This window comes from Dichomitus squalens, assembly GCF_000275845.1.
Source record: "Dichomitus squalens LYAD-421 SS1 unplaced genomic scaffold DICSQscaffold_7, whole genome shotgun sequence".
NCBI classification, from domain to species: domain Eukaryota; kingdom Fungi; phylum Basidiomycota; class Agaricomycetes; order Polyporales; family Polyporaceae; genus Dichomitus; species Dichomitus squalens.
In genome coordinates this window covers 1,252,125-1,279,445 of record NW_006766889.1, presented here as the reverse complement: position 1 = coordinate 1,279,445, position 27,321 = coordinate 1,252,125, and the positions used below count along the sequence as shown (strand labels likewise).

At 57.5% G+C, this 27,321-nt stretch overlaps 7 protein-coding genes and 1 non-coding gene across 8 annotated transcripts; 5 read left to right on the top strand and 3 right to left on the bottom strand.

The window, feature by feature from the left end:
* Positions 1 to 1,402: 1,402 nt before the first annotated feature.
* Positions 1,403 to 3,095, top strand: DICSQDRAFT_145728 (acid protease; the record flags this gene model as incomplete). Its single annotated transcript, XM_007364003.1, has 6 exons — positions 1,403 to 1,581; positions 1,646 to 2,163; positions 2,221 to 2,351; positions 2,408 to 2,808; positions 2,870 to 2,971; positions 3,023 to 3,095. 6 exons carry the CDS (start codon positions 1,403 to 1,405, stop codon positions 3,093 to 3,095), a joined length of 1,404 nt encoding a protein of 467 aa, XP_007364065.1.
* A 419-nt stretch (positions 3,096 to 3,514) lies between these two features.
* Positions 3,515 to 4,964, top strand: DICSQDRAFT_83250 (uncharacterized protein). Its single transcript, XM_007364002.1, has 5 exons — positions 3,515 to 3,714; positions 3,787 to 3,876; positions 3,933 to 4,061; positions 4,116 to 4,410; positions 4,473 to 4,964. Exons 1-5 carry the CDS (start codon positions 3,538 to 3,540, stop codon positions 4,925 to 4,927), a joined length of 1,146 nt encoding a protein of 381 aa, XP_007364064.1. The 5' UTR covers positions 3,515 to 3,537; the 3' UTR covers positions 4,928 to 4,964.
* A 411-nt stretch (positions 4,965 to 5,375) lies between these two features.
* DICSQDRAFT_55428 (uncharacterized protein) lies at positions 5,376 to 5,770 on the top strand (the record flags this gene model as incomplete). The annotated part of the gene is made up of 2 exons (XM_007364001.1): positions 5,376 to 5,522; positions 5,585 to 5,770. The coding sequence occupies 2 exons, from the start codon at positions 5,376 to 5,378 to the stop codon at positions 5,768 to 5,770; spliced, it is 333 nt and encodes a 110-aa protein (XP_007364063.1).
* A 1,984-nt stretch (positions 5,771 to 7,754) lies between these two features.
* DICSQDRAFT_t61 lies at positions 7,755 to 7,825 on the bottom strand. The gene has a single exon. It is a non-coding gene; the product is annotated as a tRNA-Gly (tRNA).
* Positions 7,826 to 8,468: 643 nt separating this feature from the next.
* On the top strand, positions 8,469 to 12,403 carry DICSQDRAFT_134962 (voltage-dependent ion-selective channel). Its single transcript, XM_007364000.1, has 8 exons — positions 8,469 to 8,980; positions 9,101 to 9,777; positions 9,846 to 9,864; positions 9,936 to 10,141; positions 10,201 to 10,962; positions 11,025 to 11,401; positions 11,516 to 11,858; positions 11,916 to 12,403. The coding sequence occupies exons 5-8, from the start codon at positions 10,929 to 10,931 to the stop codon at positions 12,044 to 12,046; spliced, it is 885 nt and encodes a 294-aa protein (XP_007364062.1). The 5' UTR covers positions 8,469 to 8,980; positions 9,101 to 9,777; positions 9,846 to 9,864; positions 9,936 to 10,141; positions 10,201 to 10,928; the 3' UTR covers positions 12,047 to 12,403.
* Positions 12,404 to 13,928: 1,525 nt separating this feature from the next.
* DICSQDRAFT_19546 (uncharacterized protein) lies at positions 13,929 to 14,850 on the bottom strand (the record flags this gene model as incomplete). The annotated part of the gene is made up of 3 exons (XM_007363999.1): positions 13,929 to 14,015; positions 14,070 to 14,454; positions 14,537 to 14,850. Coding segments are annotated over 3 exons (786 nt in total), but the record flags the coding sequence as incomplete, so codon positions are not given.
* Positions 14,851 to 23,339: 8,489 nt separating this feature from the next.
* DICSQDRAFT_56072 (uncharacterized protein) lies at positions 23,340 to 24,299 on the top strand (the record flags this gene model as incomplete). Its single annotated transcript, XM_007363998.1, has 3 exons — positions 23,340 to 23,514; positions 23,582 to 24,030; positions 24,093 to 24,299. 3 exons carry the CDS (start codon positions 23,340 to 23,342, stop codon positions 24,297 to 24,299), a joined length of 831 nt encoding a protein of 276 aa, XP_007364060.1.
* A 1,498-nt stretch (positions 24,300 to 25,797) lies between these two features.
* Positions 25,798 to 26,511, bottom strand: DICSQDRAFT_39684 (uncharacterized protein; the record flags this gene model as incomplete). Its single annotated transcript, XM_007363997.1, has 4 exons — positions 25,798 to 25,943; positions 26,005 to 26,079; positions 26,143 to 26,321; positions 26,447 to 26,511. Coding segments are annotated over 4 exons (465 nt in total), but the record flags the coding sequence as incomplete, so codon positions are not given.
* Between the last annotated feature and the right edge of the window lie 810 nt (positions 26,512 to 27,321).

The window sequence follows — 27,321 nt, the reverse complement described above, 5'->3', positions numbered from 1 at the left end:
CTTCGACCTAGGCAAGTCAAACACATTGCCTATAATGGGCAGACCGGGAGGTCCTGGGGGAACGGGCAGCCGTCGGGCTCGTCCGATGCCTGATATGTGTACAAGTACCACCAAACCTCCCAAGAGCAAGATGATAGAAAGATGGTTCATCGACAGCATGATGACGAACTAGACTCGGCTGAGGTAGTCTCATAGATATGCAGAGGTGGCAAACGTGATGAGTCGTGAGACGCCAACGAATTCGAAGTCTTCTGCCGTCTCGGACGGCGACGGAGGTTCCGGACGGTCAAGAGCACGTTCGCTATAAGCGTGACAGCTTCGACCGGAGACACGTCATGAAGACAGCTTGTTCCAAGCGTGGTACTCCTGTCCATGCTCATGATGCGAAACGTGGCTGGACTGTATGATGATGAGCGGAAGGTCGACAGATTGGGTGAGATGAGGAATCCGACATACTGCACTGGGATTGTGAGCTGTGAAATCCTCACTTTCCGTCATCATTCCTTGGTGTCCCATTGACGATGTCCTAGCTCGTTCCATAACTGTCCTGGATACAACACAGACTCACGTTTGGAATCACAGTCGCTCGAGCCGAGGCGGTCCCCGACCTCGGCGCCTACTCACCGGCAGATCATCGTGACTGAGACCGGCAGCTTTTTCACTTCCAACCTTTGCCTACTATGTATATCGTCCCACCTTGTTCTGCCTCCGCAATGTAGGTCTTGATATCGCTGGAGATCACGGACCTCTTACTCTTGCTTTGTCCAACGCAAGGCAGACGCGGTCGGTAGGCACTACATGGCGACGGCCTGAGCGCACTTGACGAGCCCCTGCACATCCATCTCCGTACTGTGCTGCGAACATCTCACCTGCTATTCCGAACCCTTCGCTGCACTACATGTACCGGTCAAAAGCCCAGAGGCCATACTGGACAGTAACCGTCAGAGCACAGCTTCAAACACTGTGGACGACGTCACGCGTGTCATCCCGCAGTTGAGATGACACGAAGATGATAGTTGCATGGACTACAAAACTATTCCTCCGATGCGGCATGCTTCTGGCCTTATTTGTGCCTCTGGGAAGGTGAATACACGTGTCCGTGTAGTTGTAGGCAGTAAAGGTTCGTGATACCTACCGACAGCCTCGTCACGGAACGAACCTTTGACTATTACTTGCGATCGGCACGCCCGACAGTGCTCGCAGTCAGATTTCGGAGCTAATGCTGCCCGTCTTTGAGTCCACATACACTGGTCCCCCTGGCAAGGGTGTTTGGTTCCTAACTGGTTCGTCATATAAAGGTTGGCGTGTCGCAAGGCCAAGTCCTCAGACACCTGGCTCCGCTTCCTCAGGCTTTCAAGGTGCATTCTGCAAACGCTCACCATTCATCGCTCAAAAAGTCATCATGGTCTGCAAGTCCACCTTCGTCGCCATCGCACTTGGTCTCATGGCCTCTGCGAACCCCGTCGGCCGCGAGCCTGCACGCATCCAGCGCATCCCACTCACCAAGCGTAGCGGCTTGACTAACTCTGATGGCACTTTCAATCTCATCAAGGCCGTGAATGAGATCGCCCGAGTGAAAAGGTACGCTTCAAGACTGACTACTCGACCTCACATCTTAGAGCTGATCTCCTGTACTGTCCAACAGCAAGCATAGTCACAATCTTCAGGTCATCGACAAGCATCGCGATCACGGTCATCACAGCAGCAGTGAACCCGTACAACCCAGCGCGATACCCACCCCAGCACCATCAGTTGGAACTTTGACCGCAACTGAAATTCTATCCGCGACAGACACGGGAGCTCTGACAGCCGTGGGTACCGTATCCGAGCTACTCACCGGTACTAGAACTCGCACTGGAACGGTCGTTCCGTCGTCTGCGCCTTCCAGCGCCGTCACGGGGAGCGTCCCGCTGACCGATGACGAAGGCGATCTCCTCTGGACTGGCCAGCTCACTATCGGCAACCCACCGCAGCCCTTCGTGGTCGACTTCGACACCGGCTCCGCTGACCTTTGGATCCCTTCTGTGTCATGCCACGATTGCGGTGGACAGGACCCGCCGTACGACCCGTCGAAATCATCGGAGAGCCAACCCCAGAGTGGGACGTTCCAGATCAACTACGGGGACGGCTCCAGCACGTCTGGCTCGCCGTATTCTGACACTGGTGAGCGTGCCCCTTATGCGCATGAGTTCTATCAAGATGGTGACATGTTGTTTGCAGTCTCCGTCGGCGGTATTACGGTGTCCGGACAGGTCTTCGCTGCTGTAACTCAGGAGTCCTCCGAGTTCCTGAGTGAGCCCATGGACGGTATCATGGGGATGGGTCTCCCAGCTCTCTCTAGTCTCAAAACCGTGCGTTTCCCCCTGTTCTTCCAGTCCAGAGCGTGACATTGACCTTCTCTTCACAGACGCCCTTCTTCTATACCGCAATGAAGCAGGGCTCTGTCGCTCAGAACACTTTTGCTTTCAAACTCGCGCAGTCCGGTTCAGAACTGACGCTTGGCGGAACCAACAATGCATCTTTCACAGGGGACATCGAATTCCACAAACTCTCCTCTGCCGTTGGCTACTGGATCATCGGCGACGGCTCGGTCGCTGTCGGCGGCAAAACCTCCGCCTCGCAGATCCAGACCATCATAGACTCGGGCAGCACGATCATCACTGCCCCCACGGCCGCCGCGGACGCGCTGTGGCAGAGCGTGCAGGGAGCGCAAGCATTCGAGCAAGGGATGTACACCTTCCCGTGCGACTCTGCCCCTGAGGTTGCGTTCAGCTGGGGCGGGAAGTCGTGGTCGATCAGTGCCAACGAGTACGTCCCTGTTTCTTCTGCACATCATGCGGTTGTATGGATCCTCATGCGTCCCCAACAGCATCAACCTTGGTCAGGTGGAGGAAGGCTCTAGCGACTGCGTCGGCGCAATCGCTGGAGGTGACCTCGGGTTCGGAGATGACGTCTGGCTCCTTGGTGATACGTGAGTCGTCTGAGTTATCGAGCCTCTTGCCCGGGCTGATATTCCCGACAGCTTCATGAAGAACGTCTACACCGTCTTTGATGCCGACCAGAACGGGTCCATCGGTTTTGCTCAGCTCGCCTGAAGTCCTGCAGGCCTGGCTCACACTGCTCTGTCACCCGTCTAGATTCACACATCACTACTATACTGCTGTCTCTCCTTGGCTTTCTTGCTGACTCACGTATCATATTGTTGAATTGCAATGTCGTATCGCCGTGGACTTATCGAAGGTGTACGTCTATACAGGTTGCTAGTAATCCATGAACCTCTTGTTAGCCCTGTCTGTGAATTATGCGCGATGGGAGTCGAAGCGCCTAATCAGCGCTCCGCGGACCGCGACGCGCATGCCCTGTAGGCTGTCACACTAACCAGGCGCGACCGCAACGACGAAGTTGACTTCGTTCTCTCAGCTTCATCGCTACGTTATAGACGGCTAACCTCTGCATGGCGCAGCGCTTGTCTTGTCTAAGATATCCTCCGTTTACAATCTGAGAGCCCCACTATCGACTCATCTTGCCAGCCTCTGAATGCTCATACCGCTCCCCTCTCCGGAGTCTCTCGCGCACCGCGCCCGTATCGCGGCACTCCTCGCGCCGCTTCGGCCGACGCACTTTCGGGCCCCCCTCACCCGTCTCGAGGCCCACCGCATACCAACGCTATGGACGTTATACAGAGGGATCCTCCGTGACGCTCCTGACGAGGTGGTACGTGTCTCCAGCTGTGGCGCGACCTCACACAGACGACCGAACGCGACACTGACTTGGGCTTCTGTCAAGATCAGGTCGCGCATGCGCGCGTTCTTCCGCGTCCGTAGCAATATGCGTGCACATGGAGACGTCGTTCGGGAGCTGCGGAAGGCTCACAAGGTGCGTCGGCTCCCCTGTCGTCTATTCCGGACTTGGGTGTTAAGCGGCATACGTAGTGGTGGGACATATTCCGGAAAGCTCGTGCGGGCGACCCGCACTTCACCGCCGTATGCGCCCGGTACAGCAGGATGCTGGACGGGGCACGGTTGCAGCGTCGAGCAGACCTGGTCTACCAAGAGGAGCTGGTACGTATCTCCGTTCATTCGCGAGGCTCGGTGTCATCTCAACCTATCCTCTAGGACTGGTACGAGAGGATGCGCACGCGTCCGATCATGACCGGGGCCTACCTCCGACCGACCCTCTTCAACAAACCTCTTCCGCGGCTCGTCCCCCAGCCGCTGCACATCACGGGCATGCTCACGGCGAGACGCAAAGCGCGCCAACGTCGTATTGATTTGTTTGAGACCGCCCAAGAGCACGCGAAGCTGCTGTATGCGGAGATCAAGTTCGAAGAGGCTCTTGTCGGTACGGGGGCCAAGGGCAAGGGCAAGAAGCCGATCGAGCGCGTCTTCACGGAGGACGTTGCCGGATGGCGTGCGTCTTTCTCTCTGCTCTGCGCGCGCATGTATACTAAGGCATGCAGGGCGTGTTAACAGGTCAGCCGATTGACGACCTCATGAAGAGCATATCCGACAGCTTCGAGCTCGAGCGCCAGCGTCAGCTGTCGCCTTATCCCCCCGAGATGCTCGCCGCCATCAAAGAGGCGCGGCGGGAGAAAGTCCGGAATAAAACGCGCGAACGCGAGCGGTGGCGACGCGGGGAGGTCACGAACCGCCTTCGCAAGCTGATGAACAAGGGCCCTCCCCCGCACGTCCTCGCGCGGATGACTGACGAGCAGAGGCGCATGGACAGGCTAGCGCGATGCCCAAGCGAGGTCGGGTATGTCGCGGAGGTAAAGCGGAAGCTTGGACATAGGTTGAGAGACGACGAGACGTGGCGAGTCGAGCTAGGGAAGCCGGAGAACCAGAAGACATTGGACAGGATGGCGGAGGAGATAGAGGCGGAAAGCGCGAGGCGGCGTGCCGGTGTGGGCGAGGATGTGGCAAGCTAGTGCGTGTGCATATATATGCCTTGCATGGAATTGAACGGTGTGATTGAGTCGGTGTGATGAGGTTGTATGCTGCACGCTCGGCACCCTTCTTCACGCACGTTGTACTCGCGGAGTCGCTCTGATGAGGACCTCTTGTGTGGTCTGGCCTGGCTCGAAGCTTGCGGAGACCGGAGCTAGACTTCGAGAATGCGGGGAAGCGGGGGCTGGTGCCAAAAACGGTGGAGCAGGAGCCATATCTGGACTCCATTGGCGTCCGGTAAAGCCCAGCGCATTCAAGGAGACAACACCGCTCCTTTGACATCACCATGACGCACGCGTATCCGCAACCGCTACTATAGAAGCTCCTTCGTCCCTAGAGCGAGCAGGCCATCGTTAATCTGTCTTTGACACCACCTCGCTCACGACCACTTCCCCACTCTTGCCGCTTGTTCCTCTACGAATCAGCATCATGTCGAGCACCCGCCGCCACGACCTCGCCGACAACGCGAACAAGACGGACGAGTCGCAGACCTTCAAGAAGCCGTTCCAGACCGTCGGCCGCCCGCCCGTAACTGAGCGCGACATCCACGAGCAGTATATGCAGGACCCTCCACAAGTGAGCAGTCCCTCCACGTTTGCTAAAACTGGGTGTCGTTCTGACCTGTGTTCCTGTGACAGAACGTGCCATACGAGCCTACCACCGACCGTTCGACGATCGGCACGAAGGAGGGCGCTCGGGAACAGGCCGACCCTCAGCAGCAGGGCGTCCTGGGTCATCCCGGCGTCGGGAAGGCCTTGAAGCAGGACGTATTGGAGGAGATGACGACAGAGGGCTCGGTGCATCCGCATAACCCTGTGTCGTGAATGCCCTGCTGCTAGTAGCATGGACTCTATGCGTGAGCAGAGCGCATGTATTGCCGCTTGTACTTCTTAGTTGTCTTACAATTGCACCATGACAAATCTTGCCAGTCTGTCGACGGCGAATCCTTGACTGCCCGCAGGCTATCCTAGGAACACACTTGCAAATGTTGCACGGTTGTGCAAACAGCAATCGCCATCCCGTGCCTGGTCTGTTCACTCTGGTTTGGCAGACACAATGAAACCATGCATCCCATGTTACGTGCCAAGTTTCATGGAATCATTTCTGTCGCATCCGCTGTTCTTACTTCATCCCACCTACTCCTGGCCAAATCTCTCTCTCAACTCCAGGCCGATAAGGTTAGCCTTTGATTTCCGAACAATTATTGCAGGGGTAACGAATCCATTTCATGCGCCCGAATTTTTTAAAGCGAATGGGAGGGTGGATGTAGCGGAAGGTCAGCGTAGGGTGCCGCATCTATTTGCAAGTGGACTGCTAGACGCCAAGACCGGATGTGCTCCACTCGCTCTTACATCTCTCGCAAGATGGAACAATCCAGACAGGGCTGTGGGGAACAGATTGGTACACCTCTGTATGGCTATCAGGCCCCTATGTGAGCGAGGGAGAGCGGGGCAGATAAAACAGTGAAAATGCTTTGCAACCCATATTCGTGGGTAGTATAGCCTCCTTGCATTGTCTCAGGCAGCCGGGGATGCCTTCAGGCACAGAGCATGCGTAGATGGCCTTGCGCAAGCTTCGATTCGGTCTATGCACGCTATACTCGGGCAGGATGGAAAACGATGGTATCGGGCGTGCGCTGCGGAAGTTGCGCGGGACCACCGAGTCCGCTCTATCGCGCGACCGGTGGGCCGAGCTCAAGCCAGCGTAAGACGTAGCCAAGAAAAACTAGAAGGTAGCGGAAGGGCGAGCGCAAGAATAAAAGCTCGAGTGCGAGCTCCCAAAGAGCGAGAGGACGAGGGTCCTGCGAGCCCGTAGCCTATATACTATTACATAGCTAGGCGCAAAGCGGCGAGGGGGTTAGCACGAGTTACACTATCATAGACCCTAGATCATAAACATTTCCTAATAAGGGCCAGTTCGGATACCGGGTTCGGAGCCAGAATCCAGGTTCCGCCGGATTCCCCAGAATGTCAGTTTCACAGCATGGCCGGCCACGACTATGTAGCCGTAGCCAGCTACAGCCTGTCGGGAACGTAGGTTTCACAGTGTGGCCGGCCACGACTACGGCCATAGTCGTAGTCGTGGCCGGCTATGATGGCGGCTAGCGGGCTACGCGAGGCTACAGCCTACAGCGAAATCTGAGAGAAAACAGGAAGTGCAGGCGCCGGCTACAGCGCACCCGGCCCGTAGGAGAGTGTAACCAGAACACGCCTCCCAACATGTAGACTGACGCCCAAAATGTCGTGGATATTCACAGAATCACTTATGTGATTCGTTGTATTACTCATGGTATATTCATGGAGCAAAGGGACTCCGAAGTTGACTGTATGCTAAGGACCGGGAGGAGTCGGCTTTCCCAGGCCGGGGGACGCCGGCTACGACCGAGGAAAATGAGATTCTCGACGGGAGCGCTGCGAATCGGTAGACAGGCTGTAGCTGGCTACGGCTACATAGTCGTGGCCGGCCATGCTGTGAAACTGACATTCTGGCATGGCTGGGCTGAACCTGTTATTTGACTTGGTGGAAAGGTACCAAGGGTGTTAACTGTGCATATTCCTCAATTTATGACTTCACAGCGACGACATCAACATCATAGAGCTCTCATACGCCCCCAATAACCCACTTCTAAAGCTGACGAGAGATAGAGGACTCAAGCGCCGTGACTACCCGATATAGTAGGGTGACAGGAAACGCCCGTACTGGCGGCATGGAAGATGCAGTGCAGAATCCGGCGGAACCTGGATTCTGGCTCAAAACCTGGTATCCGAGCTGGCCCTAAACAAAATAGTTGTGAATATCATGGTGTTATGCATTAAGGGGGAATCGAACCCCCGGCGGGTCGATGGCAACGACCCAGGTTACCACTACCCCATTAATGCTATGACCTTTTAGTGCCTACACATGATTATGACTATGCAGCTTGACAGGGTACTAGGTGGTATCCTATCACAGCCCAAACATTATGATGGTCCGTGCACACATGTCGTCGGGTATATAAGGCCTCCCCCGACACCAGGGATTCTTTACCACTCTGGCCTTTTGGCTTAGATCAAGTGTAGTATCTGTTCTTAATAGTTTAACCACTATTATGGAGGCACCGCCTTCATTTTTGGTTATCTAATTTTTGCCGCCCTTGCCTTCCGAGCTCTGCTTGCAACTCGGGAGCGCGATGACCTTGCTACTGCACTTACTGGCTTGTGTCGTCGGGGGATCTTGCTTTGTCTTTTTGAGACACCTTTGGGACTGGTCAGTCGATCGGGAGCTTGGTGATTCAAATGGATGAAGTCGGGTTTTGTTGATATTGCTGTTGGATGGGATGCCTTGGGTATCCTGAGGCGTTGAAGACTCATCTCATGTTGCGTGCTTCACTGGATCTCGCCGTTGGTGTTACGTTTTTCCTTAATCGTATTGGAGTACGGGTACACGAGGTAGAATACAGGGCAAATGGACGCGTTGTAACTACATGAGCGCCTATTGATGGACACTGGAGTGCAGTCCCCGGTCTTGCGTGTTGAGCGACGCGGTTCCTCCTACCACCATGTCGACAACGCAGTCCAGCTCCGAAGCTACTTCCTCCTCCTCTGAGACTCCGTCACAAGCAAAACGCATAGTGTACCAAGTAGAGACTACCGGAAGCCGATGGGGCGACTTCAGGGAGGCCTTCAAGGTACGTACGGTCTCCCGCCGACATGGACCACCGGAGCCGCGACTGACGGCCATCGCGCTCGTCCTCGTCTCCGCCTAAGGAAGAGGCTGTCCCCTCGCGATGACCTGAACAGGATCAACGAGATCCCGTGCGCGCGAAACAGCCTGCTGAGCGGGATCGCGAGCGGGGTGGGCATCGGGGTCATCCGCGGCATGTCGAGCAGTGCGTGTTCCCGGTCCCTTGCTTGCGGTTGCGCATGACATGCCTTTGCTTTGCTCACTCGGACGGCGCGGCATCCTGCTGCTTTTGTTTCTGGGGGGAACGCAGGCGTGTTCGTCGCGTCGAATTGGGCCGTCGGCACGTTCATGCTCATCTCCCTCGGTACATGGTACGTCCTCTAGCCCTATTCCAGACACCCTTCCCCCCCTTCCCTTCGTCCCCTCCTTCCCTCCTTAATTGCGTCGACGCGTGTCAAACCGTGTTCTGACGGGAGCTCAACCCGGAACAGGACAATCTGTCAGCGAAACCGGGAGGAAGAGCGGCGACGGTTGCAGCAGGTCGTCGAGGCCATCCCGAAGCGCTTCGTGAAGACCGAAGAAGGCCCCGGGTCGGGCGAACCGAAGACGGCTTGAGGTCACGCTCTCGACTTTTGCACGCTCTACATGTCCGCAGAGGAACCTGCATATTCGACGAACATCTGGTAGGGTCCACTGCTCTCGACGCTTGGGGCTCACGGACCCCGGTCACGAGTAACTGCGGTAGTCCTGTCTCCGGTGTTTTCCCCCTCACTATCGATGGCGACGAGCGAGTGTGCCAAAGGCGACGGACGTGTTTATGTCGCATTAGATTATAGCGCTGTAGATAATAGCACGGAAGCCACATGATATACACATTATCTTCAACCCATTTAGTACGCCCGTCAGAATACATATATACAGCCTTCCTTGCCATCGCACGCGAGCTAGTTCAACGCAAGTAACCCAATAGAGAGGGTCCAATGGGTGCGGCACATATGCGCTAGAAGTATTCGGGGTGGCCCCAGACCTCTTTGCTCCAGTTTTCGACGAGCTCGGGGTCTTCGCGGTACTTTGCCTGGAAATCCTGGAAGCCGCCGCGGAGGACGAGGACTTGATGGGGGATGTCCTCGCCGTCGCCCTCGAGCTGGTCGCGCGCCTGTGCGTATATCTGGAGAGACGGAGAGGTCAGGTTTTCGGATAGGGGAGGGAAGAACAGCGTGGGACAGGAGGACGTACTCGGGCAGCCTGCGGACCGCTGCAAGGCATACGCAGCAAAACGCGGGTCAGCTATACGAAAAACCTTTCATAGACGGGACACAGACTCACCGAACTTGGGAGAGCGCGCAGTGGAACACAACTGTAGGGACGTTCTTCGTGCGTTCGACGAGGTCGTGCACGTGGACGTAGAACTGGCTGGAGGGGGAGTTGTGCGAGCCCTTGATGTTTCCGCCCGCCCAGTCGTCGTCGCGCACGTCGATTACGCAGTAGTCCTTCATGGGGACCTTTTCGCTTTTGATGATGGCTGCGAGCTCCTGCGGGGTACGCGGGCGCGTGAGGAACAGGGCGACCGGAGACGTTTACAGGCACTCACGTCGGCAGAGATGTACTTGAGCATCGCGGCGGATCGCAGAAACGAAAACGGGCGGACGTGACGAGGCGGCGGGGGAGGGGGACGCGATGGACGGGACCTAGAACGAGATATATGGAGGCCGAAAAAAGCCGGGGGATGAAAACTGAGCGTGGCAGAGGGCCGACGGCGACGAGAGAAGCTGCGGGAGACTTCACGAAACCCTAGGGCTGCGCTCATGCCTTATCGGGCAGGCGATGCTGTGTAGCAACGGCGACATATGTGGCCTCGGGAGCAGATGCCCAGGAGACTAGAATCCCAGCGAACCTCTCGATGCAGGAGCGGCGATATCGATGTGAGACGCGTCTTGGAGTGCTGAGGACGCGTCTTGGAGTGCTGTGGACGCGTCCTGACGCGGACGACCCAGGTTCCGAGGTTCCGAGCTGGGGAGACTCGAAGGGCACGGAGCGCTCGGGACTCGGAAGCGCACGAATTACTACTGACCGAGACTGCACTTGATATTACGGCGCGTCTGACAAGTCGAAGGCGCGAGACAGAGGCGAGGCGAGCGTTGGTAGTATGGGCGAGCAGAACAAAGGCGGATCGGTGACTCTCTGTGCTGTTGCGGTAGAGGGCTGCTGTTCCGAAGGGCGAACGTGTGCGTTCGCGCGTGGACGGCTCCCGGGAGTTTCCGGCGCCTTAAAGCGACCTGTTCCCCCACTTTTCGTGCCAACGTCACTACTCCTCACGCCATGTCTCTCCCGCAGCCCGTGCCCCCCTCCTGGAAGGTCAGTATATGCCGTCTCTCACAACGACCAGGCCTCGTATTCATGCTTCTGCGCGCGTCCAGGACCTTGGAAAGTCGTCCAACGACCTCCTTGGCAAGGACTTCCCCATCAATGGTGTAGCCCTTGATGTCAAGACTGCGACGCCCTCCAACGTGTCCTTCAAGGTTGGCGGCAGCCGCGACACCAAGTCGACTCTCATCGGCGGCGACATCGAGGCCAAGTTCTTCAACAAGCCCCATGGTCTCACCTTCACTCAGACCTGGACCACCAGCAACGTCCTCAAGACTCAGGTCGAGATCGACAACCAGATCGCCAAGGGTGTCAAGCTCGACCTCCAGACTGCCCTCACCCCCGACACCGGTGCCAAGAGCGCGCTCTTCACCACCACCTACAAGCAGCCCGGCCTCCACACCCGCGCGTTCCTCGACATCTTCAAGGTATGTGCCGAGCGCGCGTGATGACGTGACATTGCGCGCTCACCTGACTCGCGTCGCAACCTCTCCCCGTCGCGTCATCCGTTCTCGCTCCCATGCGTATGCTGGACCTATCAGGGCCCGACCTTCACCGCAGACACCGTCGTCGGCCGTGATGGCTTCCTTGTCGGTGCCGAGGCGTCGTACAACGTGACCGAGGGCAAGATCACCAAGTACGCGACTGCGATCGGCTACAGCGCCCCCGAGTACGCCGTCACCCTCCACGGCCTCGGCAACCTCACCACTTTCGCCGCGAGCTACTACCACCGCGTCAACCCCGACGTAGAGGCGGGCGCGAAGGCTGTCTACGACACGCGTGCCACCGGCAGTAACGTCGCTCTCGAGGTCGGCACCAAGGTCTACCTTGATGCCGCTGCGTTCGTCAAGGCGAAGATCAACAACTCTGGTATCCTTGCTCTCGGTGCGTTTTCCCCCTTCGTATTTATGAGCGCTAGCAATCAACGCGTTATCTCGTCAGGCTACACCCAGGCTCTCCGTCCCGGCGTCCGTGCCTCCTTCGGTCTTGCGCTAGACACCCAGCGGTTGAACGATGCCACTTCGCAAGTCGCCGCCCACAAGGTTGGCGCGAGCTTCACCTTTGAGGGTTAAAACGTTCATGATGTTCGAGGGGAGTGGCACTATTTGGATGTATTCATAGCTATACGTTCAATCCATAATGCGCTATGTAGTACACTCAATCTACTGTCCACGACAGCTGTCCTTCCGGAAGGGGTCTGCTGGTGCGGCAGTGAAGGTCGGCGCGCACGCCGAGTTCGACGAGGACGACGTGCATTATGCGGAAAGCGTGGACGAACGGACGCGCTTGTTCAGGCTGAATATCCGTACGCAGCTGTTGAGCGACTGCCGCTTTGAGCATCTTGGTTCATTCCTAGCTTCTGGCTCTACAAATGGCACCCGTTGCAGCTCTAGTATCGATACCCCTGGAACCCCGCCCTCGACGCGCTGTCCCCTCTTCAGGACCTCTCACGACTTCAAGCGATTTCGGGCTCCTACATGGTGATCCTGGGGTGAGGATAAACGGGGCGATGGGCAGACATCATGGAAGGAAGGCGGAGGGCAGAGGCTGTGTGACTGCCGATAAGATATCATATCCTCCGACGGCGAAGGTCGGGGGTGTTTGCCTAGCAAGGGTCAAGTGGTTGGCAGAGTCGAGCGTTTCCATGTGATTGTCTGTCCCAACTTGACGAATGCTCTGGACCACGCGCCCGTTCGATGCATATGTCCCCCTCCGAACTGAAAACTCAGGCTGCCATGAGCCTCGGGAAACTCGGATTAATTTTGTGAGATAGATTATTGAGATATCGAAATTTATCCTTGTTCCTTTCATCGAAAGGTATTGAGAGCGCTGCGGATGCCCGGAACTTGAGTAACATTGAAATGTGCCGCCGATGACAGAACCCACCAAGTACCTGCGCATCTCGTGTGCAATGGTCAGTGCAAGCTCTCCCTTGGAGATACTGGCGGCCTCCCTGTCAGAACGAAGGGCCATAATCTGGCGCTGGTAAGGTTGGAGACCGATTATCTGATCAGGTCGGGTGAGTCCCAAAATCCAGACCTCTACTGTAATTCCCGTGACTGACCTGCATCCTAAGCGTTACTTTGGATGTGACTCCCGATGTCGGGCTAAAAGCGGGACGATATTGATCTATCAAGTCCGTTGGCCCGCGTTCCAAGACTGATGCCAGATTGACACCGAGACCCAGTACGGTCTCGAACACGATACAAGAGCGCTCAAACGGCGCTGACGGCCCTTCATAGCGTATTTGCGGCAATATCTACACTGTCTGATCAGTTCCTACAGTTACTCAAGCCCAAGAAAGGTTACCTCGTGATCAAGCTTACTAGGTCTCTCGGCAGGAGGCGCATCAAGATCGATACACAGTTGCGGCGAAACCGCTCGGACTGCTGGCGCGAGTTCCTCTCCCTTCCCTTTGTGTCTCGTATTGGAGGATCGGTCAAGAACAACTGTGCCAACTTCGGAAGAATCAGACATTCATTCCACTTTCTGACACAAGCATAGACCAACCACCCGAACCGTCAACTTCAATCTCAGGTGCTGCATGTAGGATCCCTTCGTAAACCTCCCCAGAGAGATCCTATCCCCCAACCCCTCAGCGACAAGCAACTGATCTACTATTTATAATGCGCACCGTCAAGAGGGCGATCACATCTTGGTCAGAGGCCACCGCCATCTGAGCATTGGAATGCTATAGCAGTAAGCGTGATCAGATAGCATACAACAATGATGACAGAAAGCTGACACGCATCTAGGATGTATTTGAGCAAGTGGTCCACAGGGTCGACGAGCTGATATCGCCATGAGCATTCTAGATTGAGAGAGAAAAGACCGGAATCGTACCATCTCTGCATCTGGAAGGGTGTCGAGGACGAAATCGGGGCTCGGGGAACGAGATGCGACGGAGGCGGAGACTGAGGCTCCTGGATCGCTTGATCCAGACCCCAGATCATGCGGTCCCGCAGCAGCCCGCATCGCAAACTTCGGGAGCGGACGCCTGCGCCTCATCTTGTAATAGTGTATAAAAAGGCATTGGTTTCGCTTGAGTGAGGTCAAACCTTGTTGAACCTCCTGAGAAAGCATCGAGATCGTGACCGGAACTGATACTTCCTGAGCAGGGTGTGGACCATATCGGTAGTGACTCCTGGGCATGGATGCATTAGCAAGGCTGACAGATAAACTGGCCGTTGCGTAAGGGGTGAACTGTGCAATTATGCGTCCTTCCTTGCGCTCCGACCCATTCCCTTGAAAGGCAGCGACTCCCCAATGCGTCGTTTTCATCGTCCCGCTGACAAACACAATATCTTGCTCCTCAAGGCCAAGGCCCATGCCTTCTTGTCCGTTAACAAAGTCAAGCCAGCTGTCGAAGTGTCTGCGCATGTAGTTGACGATGTGCCGCTTCGATTCAATGTCTGCGCTCTCCGCAGGCGGTTCAAGCAGGACCAAGGCTCCGCAATCGGCTGTGGTCTGGAAAGCAAAGCTACCGCTAGCTGCTATATCTCCACTAGGTGATTGATGTCACTTGATACCCTCTGAATAGACCACAAATGCTGGTGACTGACCTGCCAGCAGAAAGCTCAGCTTCGACCTCTCGAGTCTGTACAGTGCGGCTGCACAGGGACCTTTGCATTATAGCGTTGGGATTCGTGAAGACCGTGCGTGAACCGGGAGAGTCGAAGACCGTGAAACCACGTGGGACGCCGTTTTGCTGGTTCACAGGGTCTTCTCGAGACGACTTGACATTGAACAGAGGAGTGAACTGGCCGTTTGTCCGAAACCATCCTACATCCCCAATGAGTATCTCCCGACCACCAACGGGTTCAGGGTACCAGAGAGGATGGCCGTAGCCGAGTGGGAAAAGCTGCTCAGCATAGATGTTCCACGGACAGGAGGTCATGAGGAGACGACAGGGGGTTAGCAATAGTGGCGGGGGAGGGCTTCACGCAGTCGTATAAGGCAAGCTATTTGCACAGCATAGATAGAAGTTCGCCCTGATCCTTGGGAACCAAATAGCACCGAACCGCCACGCCGTAATGTAAAGCATCAGACCCTCGACCCTTCTGCCAACACTGCCATCCCACCAATCGACCAAAGTTCGACTAGCAATATAGGACGCGTATTGTCATTGCTGTCGCATAGATATTAATATCATTGTGGTGTCTTGTAGAGTAATCTGCGTCATGACATGCTCACCCGGACACCGCAACAACACCCGTTCTCCTTTCTTCACGTCGCGTGCTTAGCTCCTGGGTGCATGAACGCGGGAGATCTATAATTAACGTGGGCTATGTCCATGCAAAAGCGTTGAATCGGCGCTCCAGTTCAATACGGTTTCCCATCACCATAGTTGACCCGTAGTACTTGGGTTGAAACCTCAGAGCACGGGCAGTGTCGCTCAGATGCACGAGGATTGCAGTCAGGAAGGCAGTGATGACAAGCAAAGGCGATGACACGAGTATAACGTCTGGAATACAAAAGGTATAGTGGTATTAGTTGGCGTGGTGAGGGAGCAACAAGTAGCTAATGGGCGACCGTCCCCCGTCGTCGCCGTTCGCATGGAGTACGCTGGATGGCGCCCTCGACGGTAGCGCTGCACCCGTAGACTGGGAGGCTCGCGTTGCCGTCCTGAGCGAAGAGACAGAGGCCCACGTTCTTCGACCGTTTTGTGAAGCTCCCTTCCAGCCTCAGAGCAGGGCGGTCTCAAGTCAGACGTTGTTCCATAGGCGTGCGGCTCAGCCGAAGAGGACGGGGTTCGCCGGAACGGCAGCGGCGAAGTGTATGCTGACTGTGACGTGCAGTGCAGTGCATGGAGTCGAATGTCCCCGCAAGCACCGCATCCTCGGAGCAGTAAATCTGTGGATGTGGGTGGATCCTCATGTCAAAGACTCAAGTCCACAGAATGGGGCAGTCTGCTCACCTCGCTGGTACGTTTGTCGCCGTGTGTGGAACGTTGTCCCCAAGGCTACGTATACCTGCTGGTGGGATTCAACGGCGGGGACTCGTTAGCACAGTGGTGTCAAGAACTGGCATAATTGTCCAGACAGTGTGTTGACGATGGCGTGCTAATCAAGACATCGTTTATTGGCTGGACACAGTCGGCCGCGGCGGGCTCGTAGTATGCGCTCAGAAGCAAGAGGCCATGGCAGTAACTAGTGGGAGCGATCACAGGCGTGGGACGCACGTACGGCACATCGCACCCGAACTGGCGTCTCTGTGCTTGAATGGCACCCCGAACGACTTCGCACGCATTCCTCCTCGTACCGTCTAGTTCGAAGGGCCGTTCTCCATCGTAGCATACAGGGTATCAGGTAGTCATCCTATGGCTGTGAGCTGAACCGCGATCATTTTGCTCCCTCGAAGGCAGGGACGATCAAGGAGGTAAGATCCATCATTCCTTTGACTACCACTCACGCCCAGACTTGTCCTGACGCTGCCCTTGTCGCCATTGCAGTGCCCCTATGTGCTTATCCTCGGACTTTGAGGTCTGATTTTCATATTGCCCCTCGTGCAGCACAACTGATGAGATTTTGAGCAGAACGCAAGCGTTGCCGTCAGGACTGAGCTCCGTCCATACGACCCTCGCGAAGGCGACGGACATACCTCAACATTTGTCTTCTAGCCTGCCTCTGCATAACATCTGATCAGCAACCGGCGAGAGCGCTGCGGGCCGTTGGTCACGGTCTTCCCCAAACGCGCAGCTTTACGGCACTTGCTCGTTTCTCTGCGCCCATAAGCCCCGTTATGTCCCTCAGAACTTCAACTTACGTAGCGCGTGTTGTCAGCATTCTAACCTTACCTAACCAGCTCATTCTCCGTGACCCTAGTACATGGAAGGAAAATTCTACACGGAACGAACTGGATTGGCTTTCGGCCACAGATCAGTAGAGGAACTGTGGCCGACGATACCGTACGGACGTGGGCGAGGTTGGGCGGTGACGACGCCATCTATCCCCGGGGCCCCCGCCGTTTCCCTTCATACCATTAGGACCGGAGACAGACTTGAGGCCCGCGCACTCTCGTGCGGACTTCCGGAAAAGCTACGATCACGTACCTGTCGTACGTACGCTGCTTAGCGCCCCTGCGACTAGTTCGCTAATGGCGTGTACGCAGGAGCAGCAATGAGCAACCATCATTCCGTATAGTCTCGTGACCAGACGTTCGGAGCTTGAATCGGATGCGAAAAACCGGGGGCATCCGAGCTCCTGAACGTCTGGTGGCTTTACCCCCGTGACTCCCCGCTCGGTGACCTGTGTCACATATCGATCCCATTTGAGGCAGTCCGAACAAGTCAGAGGGCGACTCCAGTGTGCGATGTGGCGGCCTGCTGTTGTAGTTACACCTTGCGAAACCTCCTGTACTGGACACAATGATCTCCTGGATTATCATGTCTGGCTTGCTCTAATATACTCTACATGGCTATCGTTACTCTCTGACTACTGTCCCACGAAGAAGAACACGCCCGCTCATATGCCGTCCTGGAAGCCGCCCGAGACGCCGCCAAAGCCTCGCGTGGATACAACTTGGAGGCCACACAGCAAAGGCTTGAAGAGACCTTCTGACAGCGCATGGGAGGGAAGGTGCCACACCAGTGGCAGGCGGATGTCTCAGAGGCACTGTTGGTGGGATTAGACTGGGTGCGCGAGGATCTATAAGCGCCCATGGAGCGGACTACTGTGTAGTGCCTATATGAGAGATAGACAGATTGAGTATGGAGGATGTGTAGCAAAGGCTTGTAGATGTCATAGAGACGTACCAGTGAGAGGAGTGTCGACAAAGAGCGGAGTAGGCTCAGCGCGACTCGAAGATAGCGGGGAGATAAGCAGGCAGACGCGCACGAAGGACAAGAGGCAGGGAGGTCACACCGGTCACCGAGCGGGGAGTCACGGGGGTAAAGCCACCAGACGTTCAGGAGCTCGGATGCCCCCGGTTTTTCGCATCCGATTCAAGCTCCGAACGTCTGGTCACGAGACTACATTCCGTACCTAGGAGACGTTGCGGAATGAAGGGTACTGTACTAACCTCTCCGCTCGACGAAATCCCCTGCATGTCAATCCTTTCGATGATGGCCGAGCTATGCGTGGCCCGTACCTTGTGCTCACTTGCGTTCCCGTCCCTGGCACCTGCCGGCTGGGGCGGGAGGCCAGCGTCCGTGCGTGAGACGGCCGGCTCCGATTCGTACGCCGCATGTCGAGCGTGCCTCCCGCGGCACTCTCGATCTTGAGCTCTTGGTTGGGTCGGGGTCATGGGGCCTGTTCAACATTACAAGGTTTAGCCTTCAAATAGAATTTAGTTCGCTCAAAAGGCCGAGTAGAGTACGTGACGACTGGTCCCGCAACCTTGACTGTTCTCGCAAAGTCACTTGGTGAGCGATCGTAATGCTCGCGAGGTTCTCGGGAATGTAAGTCAGCATTGCATGGTGCGTGCGTCTCGCAGCGAGCGTCATCAGAAACGTCAATGCCAATCATGTACTTTTCGCCAGACGTTCAGCGGTCGGTTGCCAGGAAAATGTAAAGATGCTCTTGGCCCAACTGGGAGAGCTTCCTGGCAATTCGCAGGCACACATAGGCCATCGCCGTTGACGTCGAGGGAGACCGATCCCCTTGTTGCTTGGGTTTGACACTTTAGCCGTGCCCGCCGGGGCGCCGTTGCACGGGGTTGATAGAGTTGAGTCACATTTGAGTAATCCAGCTGCATGTTGCAAATCAGCGAGCAAGCGCTCTCGTGTTCGTGAAGTAAACTGCAGAACATACTGCAGCATTATCTTCACGAATGGATCCCTCTGATTGGGACTAGTGTAGAGAGAGCTGCGGGAGTGCGTGGAATGCTTTGAGCACAGGAAATACGAGGATTCGCCGAGGGGGAGATTGAAAATTGGGCGGTCTAGACCCGGTGCACAAGCTGCAGGAAAAAGCCCGATAAGATCTAGGGTACAAATGACGTTTCTGGCAGGAAGTCGAGAGGGCATGGGAAGACTAAGGTGCAGACAGCCGTCGCTGGTGGACGGTGGGCGACGACGCGGCGAGCGTCGAGCAGTTGACTACTTGTACGCGAGCGCAGATGGGCGCAGATGGGGCGAAGCGGCATGCGAGGACGGCGGACGGCATAGGAAGGGTGTGAGAACGACCTGCCTGATTGGATGGACATTTAGGTTGGCGGGGACGAACGACCAGCTCATCGATCCCACCTGCATCCTCCTGCACCCCACAGCCCAACCAGAAGCCAGGATGGAGCTGCAGCTGGACGGCCCAGAATTTGTCCCGCGCCTGCAGACTAAAAGACAACTGTCTTCCGCACACTCATCTCTTCCGGCCCCGAGCCCTTACATTTTCAAGCTCAAGGAACCCGGCGTTCGCCCCACAGCTCTTTCCGCCGGCATTTCAGCTAGCACACGCCCCTCAGCCGCCGTTGAAAACATCCAGCTTCAGATCTCTCCTTTGCTCGGAGAGCCGGACTGTGATCACGCTCAGGCGCATGAGATTCTTTGGGAACACTTTGGATTCTACCCGTACGACCCAGGCCTCGACCTGGAAACGGCAGCGTATAAGCTACAGCGGGTGAGCCCTCCATACTTTCTGTCGCTTCCCCCGCATCGGGTTTTGCCATCAGGGGCCGTTTCCCTCCGTCACGGTACTCCCTCGTGCCCCCCACGAGTTTGCACTGCAGACGCGGGAAACTGGCCTTCGCGCGGTGTTGTTTATTGCATGCTGCCCGCAGGCGTCCCATCACGCGTTCCGCCCGTCTCTACGCGATTAAACGCGGTCACTCATTCCATCTTTTCAGTCCCCATCCCCTGCCCCGCCCATTCACACTGGCTCGCGCGACACCCCATTCCCTCTCCATCACCGCCGTTCGCATACCTCTCCCTCCTCCCCACCCGCCGACGCCTACTCCTCGCTCCCGAACACCATGACCAAGAAGCGTCGATCTCTCACGGCAATCCTCGTCCCTTCCTTCCTGCCTCAGGCCGCTGCCTCCACCTCGGCTCTCTCCCCTCTCCCACCCTCGGCTACTAGGGCCCGCTCTAACAGCTCCGTGACGACTACGACCAGTACTGACTTCACCGCCATCGAGAGCTCGGCTGACTGGATTTCTTTCTATTCGGGGGCCTCTTCGCCTTTGACCTCAGTGGGACCCGTCACGCCTTCGCGCAACTCGCCGCCACCAGACCTCCTTGACGAGGACCCGTTCGCCAACCTCTCGCCGAGCCCTTCTGTGCGAGCCTCGCACGCGTCCTCCCCGGTACGTTCCGTCTTCGACGTCTTCGGCGAGAATGCGCAGCGTCTGCCAGAGCCCCCGCCCTCGCCACTGGCACAGAGTGCATTGGAGCAGGAAGTCGGCGCGCGTAGCTTGCGCAATGCGCGCTCTGTCAGCTCGTTACGCCGCGCGCCCGTGCCCTCTACTCCGCCACGCTCGCCAATAGAACCGACGCGTCCACGAGCTGCACGAAGGACCAAGTCGTCGGGCCCTCCTCAGGTACGCCCTGCCTACACGCGTCCCGCGTTTGCGCCGCGGCCCTCTCTGCCCTCTTTGAATACCCTTGCGTCGACGACGACAATACCTGTACCGAAGGTAAGTCAGCAATTCATCTGTCTGTTCCCAGCTGTCCGAGCTGCGAACTTGGTTGCAATGTGTACGTGTTGATGCGCTGACGGTTGTAACCTTCCTCAGGTCCGTAGGGGTCGGCCGGGCGCCCACTTACCGCTCGAACCATGGGAAGACTCGGCGGTATCTGGCCAGTCTGAACCGCCCTCGCCCACGAGCGCAAGGAGCTTTGTCACGTCCCCATCGTCGTTTGGCGCGCGCCGTAGAGGGCACTCTAGGCGCCCCACGCTGAGCATGATCAGAGACTCTCGGATGTTTTTGGACGGCGACGGCGAAAATGCGGACAGCGGAGGAGTGCCTCTGTTAGAGGCGCCCGTGACACGCGCTTCGAAGTATCTGCATAACGCCCAACAAGAAGGCGTAATGCAGGAAGGCGCTCCATTCGAAGCTTCCTCCCAGAATTCCCTTGCATTTGAGCTCAATGGGGACAGCGGCGAGAAGTTAGGGGGCTTGGATTTGGGTGATCCCCCACTGGACAAGTCTCCGACGCCTCCCCCAAAGTCTCCGTTGCACCGCTCGACTTCAGGCAGTTCTGGTGTCTACGTTGGAACCCCACGGTCATCCTCGGAGTCCACCGTCCCGTCGCTCTGCCCATCGTCGCCCCGGTCGTGCTCGTCAGGGTCTACCGAACCATCCTTCCATGTGTCCCCTGCACGTGTGCACTCACCCCTTCCCCCCCTTCCTAGCAGCTCCCACATTCATGTGCACGTCGACGCTGATCATTCCGGCCACCCGGAGTACTCTGAGTTGTTCGCACACCATCGCCATACCCAGCTTCTCACCAGCGACCTCTTAGCCAGTCTGGAATACAACTATTCCGACGCGCTCTCCCATCTTGGCAACAGCAGTGCCGGACATTCTCCGGTATCGCTCTTCCCCTCTGGCGACTTCGAGCCTGGATCGTCTGCAGGTACCATCAAGAACGTTTTTCCCCAAACCCATGCGCCATCCGAAGACAGCGACGACGGTGCCCATTCGCACTGGAGCTCTGAGAACGACCGTCTCTCGGTCCCGGAGGAGCCGTTGTCCCCGCGTTCCCCCCCAGAACTGCACAGCTCTTCCTCCGAGGATATTTCCACCGAGAGCAGCGTCTCGCCGTCGCTCATCTCGAGGTCGCGCTCGTCGTCCACCGTTTCGTCCGAGTACGATTTCGCCGACGAGGAGGACGGGTATTACTCGTACGACGTAGGGCCCTTCCAGGACCCGCTGGGGTCGCCTCCGACAGCGGGGCGGCAGCGCTCCGTCTTCGGCTATGGCATCCCCTGGCCGTCGACCCGCCGGCAGTCCGCGCAGTCCGGGGGCTCGGGCGGGTCCGGAGGCAGCAGCGTGGCGGACGTGCTGAGCGACCTGGAGGACCTCGCGGAGGACGTGACGGAGCGGTTCTCGCTGCGGCCGAGCTCCTCCGACAACAACTCTGTGCGTGCGTCGTCTTTCCTCTCCCTCTCCGACGACGGAGAGGGGGACGTGTTCGGCTCTCCGGGACAGGACGCGCTCGCTGACGCTCCTGAGGGCGATTACAGCTCGAGACGGAGCGGGCGCCCGAGCGGCGGGTCAAGTCACCACGGCGGCAGCAGCAGCGGGCGCGCTGGAAGCTCTTCCAACGGGCTTAGTGGCGGCTACGGGGGCTCGCTGAACGGGAGGGGAGGCCATCGTAGGGGGGCGGGGGGCGACGACGATGATGACGACGACAATAGAAAACGGCGCCCGACCCGGCTTCCTGTATCGTCCAGTGCAGTCGCGACCGATTCCGAGGAGGAGTCGGAGAGCGATTATGGCGAGCCGGACGAAGATGCTCGGGAAAGCGCGAGCGCTCATGGGCGGCGGGAACGACACGACACGACGCGACCTGGAGCCCCACAAACCTCTTCGGCCCCAAGGGATGATACGACGGACGACGATGTGCCGCTCGCTCAGCAGATCCCTGGCGCGCTGAAGGCGCAGCGGACGATCCGTAAGCAGGTGCGCGACGAGCTCGACCAGAAGCGCGCGGAGCGGAGGGCGAAGCATGCTCAGAGGGCCCTTCTCGAGCAGCAGCAGCAGGCCGAGCAGCGTCCGTCGCGCACGTTGTCGTCCGCGGTCGAACCGGCCTTCCCGCAGCAATCGTCGCCTCCGAGGCCTACGGGTCGTCCGCGCACGAAGACGCTCCCGAGCAATATGAACAGCCCGCTCCCCATTGGGGACCTGACGAAGAAGCTTCTCGGCCTCCAAGTCGCTCCTGTTGCAAGTCCGACTGGACCAGCTAGCCCTGTGCCGCGCGTGCCTGCGTCTCCGCTGGCTCTTCGTTCGAGACGCCCGTCGTACGATGGACACGAGCAACAGCTTCCGTCGTCTTTGACGCGTGGACGGACGCTGGCCGCTGACTATGGGTCGTACGTCCCGTCCGCCACGAGAGCGCTACCGGCTCAAGAGGGTGTCAGGACCCTTCGCCCCACCCGTTCCTTCCATCGCCCTCGCACCGCAGACGCCGATGTCACCCCTCCAGTGCCTGTCCAGACGAGCACATCATTGTCGCGTAGTGGCACTAGGCGGCGTCCCGTCACGGAGGAGCCGCCGCTCCCGTCGCCCTCGATGAACGGACACGCGTTGGATCGTATGAAGTCTGCGAGGACCGCACAGTCTCGTCGCCCCAGCGCCGAGCACCAGCAGGAGAGTGCGTCGGCGGCGTTCGCATCGCCGCGCGCGCATCCGAGCTCAGGTCATGCGAGTGCCGCCGCATCGCCACCCTCGGCGTTCTCGCAGCCCAGCAAGGCTTCGGGGGCGCAGATGTGGCAGCAGCGCGTGTTCATCGGGAACATGCAGCGCTTCGTTTTGGTCGAGATCGGGCCGGGGACGAGCGCGGGAGACGTGTTGAACATCGTCGATGGCCAGAGTGCGCTTGACCATAGTGCGGCGAGTGGCGGGTGGATGCTGTGGGAGGTCTCGCAGGACTTCGGCATGGGTAAGTGATTCGCCGCCAGGCTTGCGCTACACGAAGACCGAGACGCTGATATCTTGATTTCCTGTAGAGCGCCCGATCAGGAATTTTGAGACGCTGAACGATGTCTGCGGTGCTTGGAATTCGGACAAGACCGTCAACCTGCTCGTCATCAAGAAGACGCTCCTCGCACCTCTGCTAAGCTCGAAAGCTATGCCGTCCAGCTCGCCCACCTGCAGCGGCTATGTGCAGTGGGAGCACAAGCGTGGCAAGTGGCAGAAGCGGTGGATGGAGCTTCGGGAGCACAGTCTGTGGCTCTCCAAACGCGACACCGGCAAAGACGCGCAGTTCTTGTGCTCGCTCAACAACTTCGATGCGTACTACGTCACTCGCGTGCACAAGGCACCCAAGCCTTACGTCTTCTCCGTCAAGTCCACCGACAGCCTCACCTACTTCGAGGACACTTCCGACTACGTGCACGTCTTTTCTTGTGGGGAGTCCGAGGGTAAGAATTGGCTGGAGAAAATCCTCCTTGCTCGCGTACGTCCGGTCGTTCATTCTTATCAGCTGCACGATTGCTCATTGATTATTCGATCCCGCAGTCCTACGTCCTCTACCAGGAGCGCAACGTCGTCAGCGCATCTAATGCCGCTGCCGCTCCTAGTAACTCTGGTGCTGGCGCGCTGCAGCGTTCCGGAACACGCAGACGTCCCGCTCAACCCCTAGTAGCTGTCGGTGCTCCCAAGAACGACATGATGGCTCCCCTCTCCTTCGAGGCCCCTGCAGGGTCTCTCCTCTCACGCCGCTGAGCCGGTTTACCACATCCTATCATACACAGATCCTTGTATATAATCCGGCCCCTCGTCGGAACTATGTATACTGGTGTACTAGTATCGCGTTCCCGATCTCGTTTCTTCGCGATATTGTACGCTTGTCTCCCCTTACCTGTACCTGATCCGAGCTCGCCCTTGTCTATTACATCTGGGTCACTCGTTACCTATTTATTACTTCGCACCCTGTGAAAGCCGGTCCTCACTAGTTCTACAGTACTGTTTCGTAGCGCACGACGCTCGTCATACCACATAGTCATTCTCTCCATCCTACCTTGTATTCACCGTAGGCAACATGTAACGAGCACTAGAGGCATAGAACCAAATGACAACTATCCGAAACATCTTCGCAAGGCTCCTGGAGTCCTACCTGCAGTTGAGGACATCCTGGTCTACTAAAGCTGCTAGCTCCCTCTCTGGTATGACTCGCTTCTCGTTCTGTTACTCTGCCCAATATGCAGCCTCTCGTCAATTCAAATCTAGTCGGAGCACGGCCACCACCGAGACTGCTCTACGGTACAAACCGCCGGTTCTCCGCACTCAACAGCAGAGACTTCGAGTCTGCCATGAGAGAGGACCTAACGGGACTGCTGACATTGGATGAGCACGTATATTGATAGATGGCTGCTATACAGGAGCATCGAAAGGCGAACGAGAGGAAGAGGCCAAAACACATCTATTTACACGTCCTGCGACGCTTTGGCTAGTAGCTGCGGGACTACCAAAGTAGGAGAGTGAAAAAGCACGTATACAACGGAGTATGGAACCTTGACTATGCTATACTACAATGATTGAAGAGAAAGGACTCCCAGCTGAAAGCGGGTACAACAGCATACATACGGCAATACAGGGAAGGCGAACGATAACGTAGGATTGTCATGAGTCACACTGCAGCATGGTGGCCACGTGGGATCGAAGAGAAAAGCTCCTGTCCATCCTTGAGAAGAGGAGGGTTAGAGATCCGACAGAGCGAGAAAGGGACACGAGAAGACGTGAACACTAGGAGCATGTTTTTGTCTAGGCATGACTATTTGGATCCATTGGAGGTCGTCCGAAGGCTCAGGGCGATTCGGCAGCGAACAGCTGTGGCGTGACCGAGACACCATCAGGTGCGGGATAGAGGCGCAGTGGGACGATCGGGACGTACCCTGGCAATGCCCGCATGTTCATGAATGGGCGTGGGTGGGGTGGACACGGGCCTAACCATCGATCGTGTCGCAAAAAGCGTCTCGGCATACAGGCCCCCTTCAGGGTACAGGTACGACTGCGGTGCATGTGCGCTTTCGACTAGCGTAGAACCATCGACGATACGGTGGGACGAGTAAGTGGGATAGCCTGAGGCAAGGCCGCTGGGTTGAGTGATGGGGGTGGTCGTCAGGCTTCGTCGGACACTATGTGTGCGTCTGCTTTTGGGGGTCTGGGATTCCGGGATGGCCGCTGAGGGAGGGGGAGGTGGGGCAGGGATTTGTCCCGACATTTCCGGCAGCGCGAAGGGCTGAGGCGGCGAGATAGGCGGATACATAATAGGGTACGCATATATGACCGGGGAGACGAGTGGCCCGGGAGAAAGCGGGCTATACATAGGCGGGAATTCTGGGTAGGGAAAGACGTAGTCTGGTTCGCCTGTGAACACATACGTTAATTCCCGCGACGTCTAGGGCGAACAAAAGCGAAAGCTACGTACTCGTGTCTGGGTGGGCGTATCGACAGTCTGCGCCTTCGGTACAGCGTCCTGCCATGAAGTTCTCGCACACCTCGCCTGTTCACAGGACACAATTAGGTGAGCGCCAGACCTTCCGTACACAATGGCTCTATCACGTACGTTGGCCGCTCATCATGACGCCACCACCTACGACTCGCCATGTCACGGGGTAGAAGTTCTTCTTTGGGTCTTTGTGTTCCGGCGCATGTTCCGACATGGAACCAGTGTTAGGGGACAGCGGAGAGAATGTATCACCCTGCACACTGGACTCTGCGCCGCTGAGCTCCGGCTCGGCTTCGCTCTCCGAGTAGGTCCCCGCGAGGGCAACAAGACCAGTCGGCCGGCACCCTTCGTCCGGATGCTCGTGGATGCTGATGGAGGACTGTTAGTACAATATCCCCAAAGGCGATTGCGCTGGCCTTACAAGTTGCACCGATCGCCTTTGATGCACCCACCAGGCTCCACATAGAACCGACATGGCTTGGCTGAATGACAACGATGAGCGACAGAATTACAATATCTCAAGATAGGACGTACTCTTGAAGAACTGGTTCCTGTGCCGCGCCGACTTTGCCGGCTGTTGCGCGAGCCTCGACATGGTCGACGACACTTGCGGCGGCGGCCACTCGGACGCCTCCTGAGCATTATCCCTCCAAACCCCACTCTCCGGCCAATTATAACTCTCCCCGAGACCTCCTATGGCCGGTCCTGCAGCGTCCCTCCACAGAGAGTGCGACGAGGGCGCCCCGACCGCCGACACAGGAGTCCCCGGCGGTGCGGGCGGGTCTAGCCTATAGTCCGCGTCCCCCGTACACATATCGGCGGACGTCTCGACGGACACCCGCCACCTGCGCACGCTCTGGCTGTCCGGACAGTCGCTGCAGTCTACAGTGGGTGTATGTGCGCGTGGGAGGGCCCTCCTGTGTGGCTGCTCCCGGCGAGGCGCGCGCGGCAGTCCGTTGCGGATGTCAAACTGTGCTGGCGTAGACTGACCTGTTCCTGGGCGGGCGTGCTTCGGAGGTGCTGTGGAGGGGAACTCGGGCGTGCGGCTGGGGAGAGAGGGCGGGGAGGAAGCGGGCATACGAAGTGTGGGGCAGAGGAGAGAACGCGTGATGGTGTGGATGGGGGCAATAAGCTGCGCTGTGGGGGAGGGCGTGGGTGCGATATGCAAGTACGAGCAGTGTTCTCCGTAGCGGCAGGTGCCCAGTGGAAAGTTGCGACAGAGCTTGGCTGGAGGCGGAATGTGTGTCAGCGCTGCGCAAAGTGGGCCACCAGCGACAGGTGGCGGAAGGCACTTAC

Excerpts from the sequence above, each read along its gene's own strand:
- DICSQDRAFT_83250 (XM_007364002.1), top strand. The coding sequence starts at position 3,538 with ATGCTCATACCGCTCCCCTCTCCGGAGTCTCTCGCGCACCGCGCCCGT. Across the intron at positions 4,062-4,115 it reads TGGTCTACCAAGAGGAGCTG|GACTGGTACGAGAGGATGCG; the intron begins GTACGTATCTCC and ends CCTATCCTCTAG. Across the intron at positions 4,411-4,472 it reads GGAGGACGTTGCCGGATGGC|GTCAGCCGATTGACGACCTC; the intron begins GTGCGTCTTTCT and ends GCGTGTTAACAG.
- DICSQDRAFT_134962 (XM_007364000.1), top strand. The coding sequence starts at position 10,929 with ATGTCTCTCCCGCAGCCCGTGCCCCCCTCCTGGA. Across the intron at positions 10,963-11,024 it reads GCCCGTGCCCCCCTCCTGGA|AGGACCTTGGAAAGTCGTCC; the intron begins AGGTCAGTATAT and ends CTGCGCGCGTCC. Across the intron at positions 11,402-11,515 it reads CGTTCCTCGACATCTTCAAG|GGCCCGACCTTCACCGCAGA; the intron begins GTATGTGCCGAG and ends TGGACCTATCAG.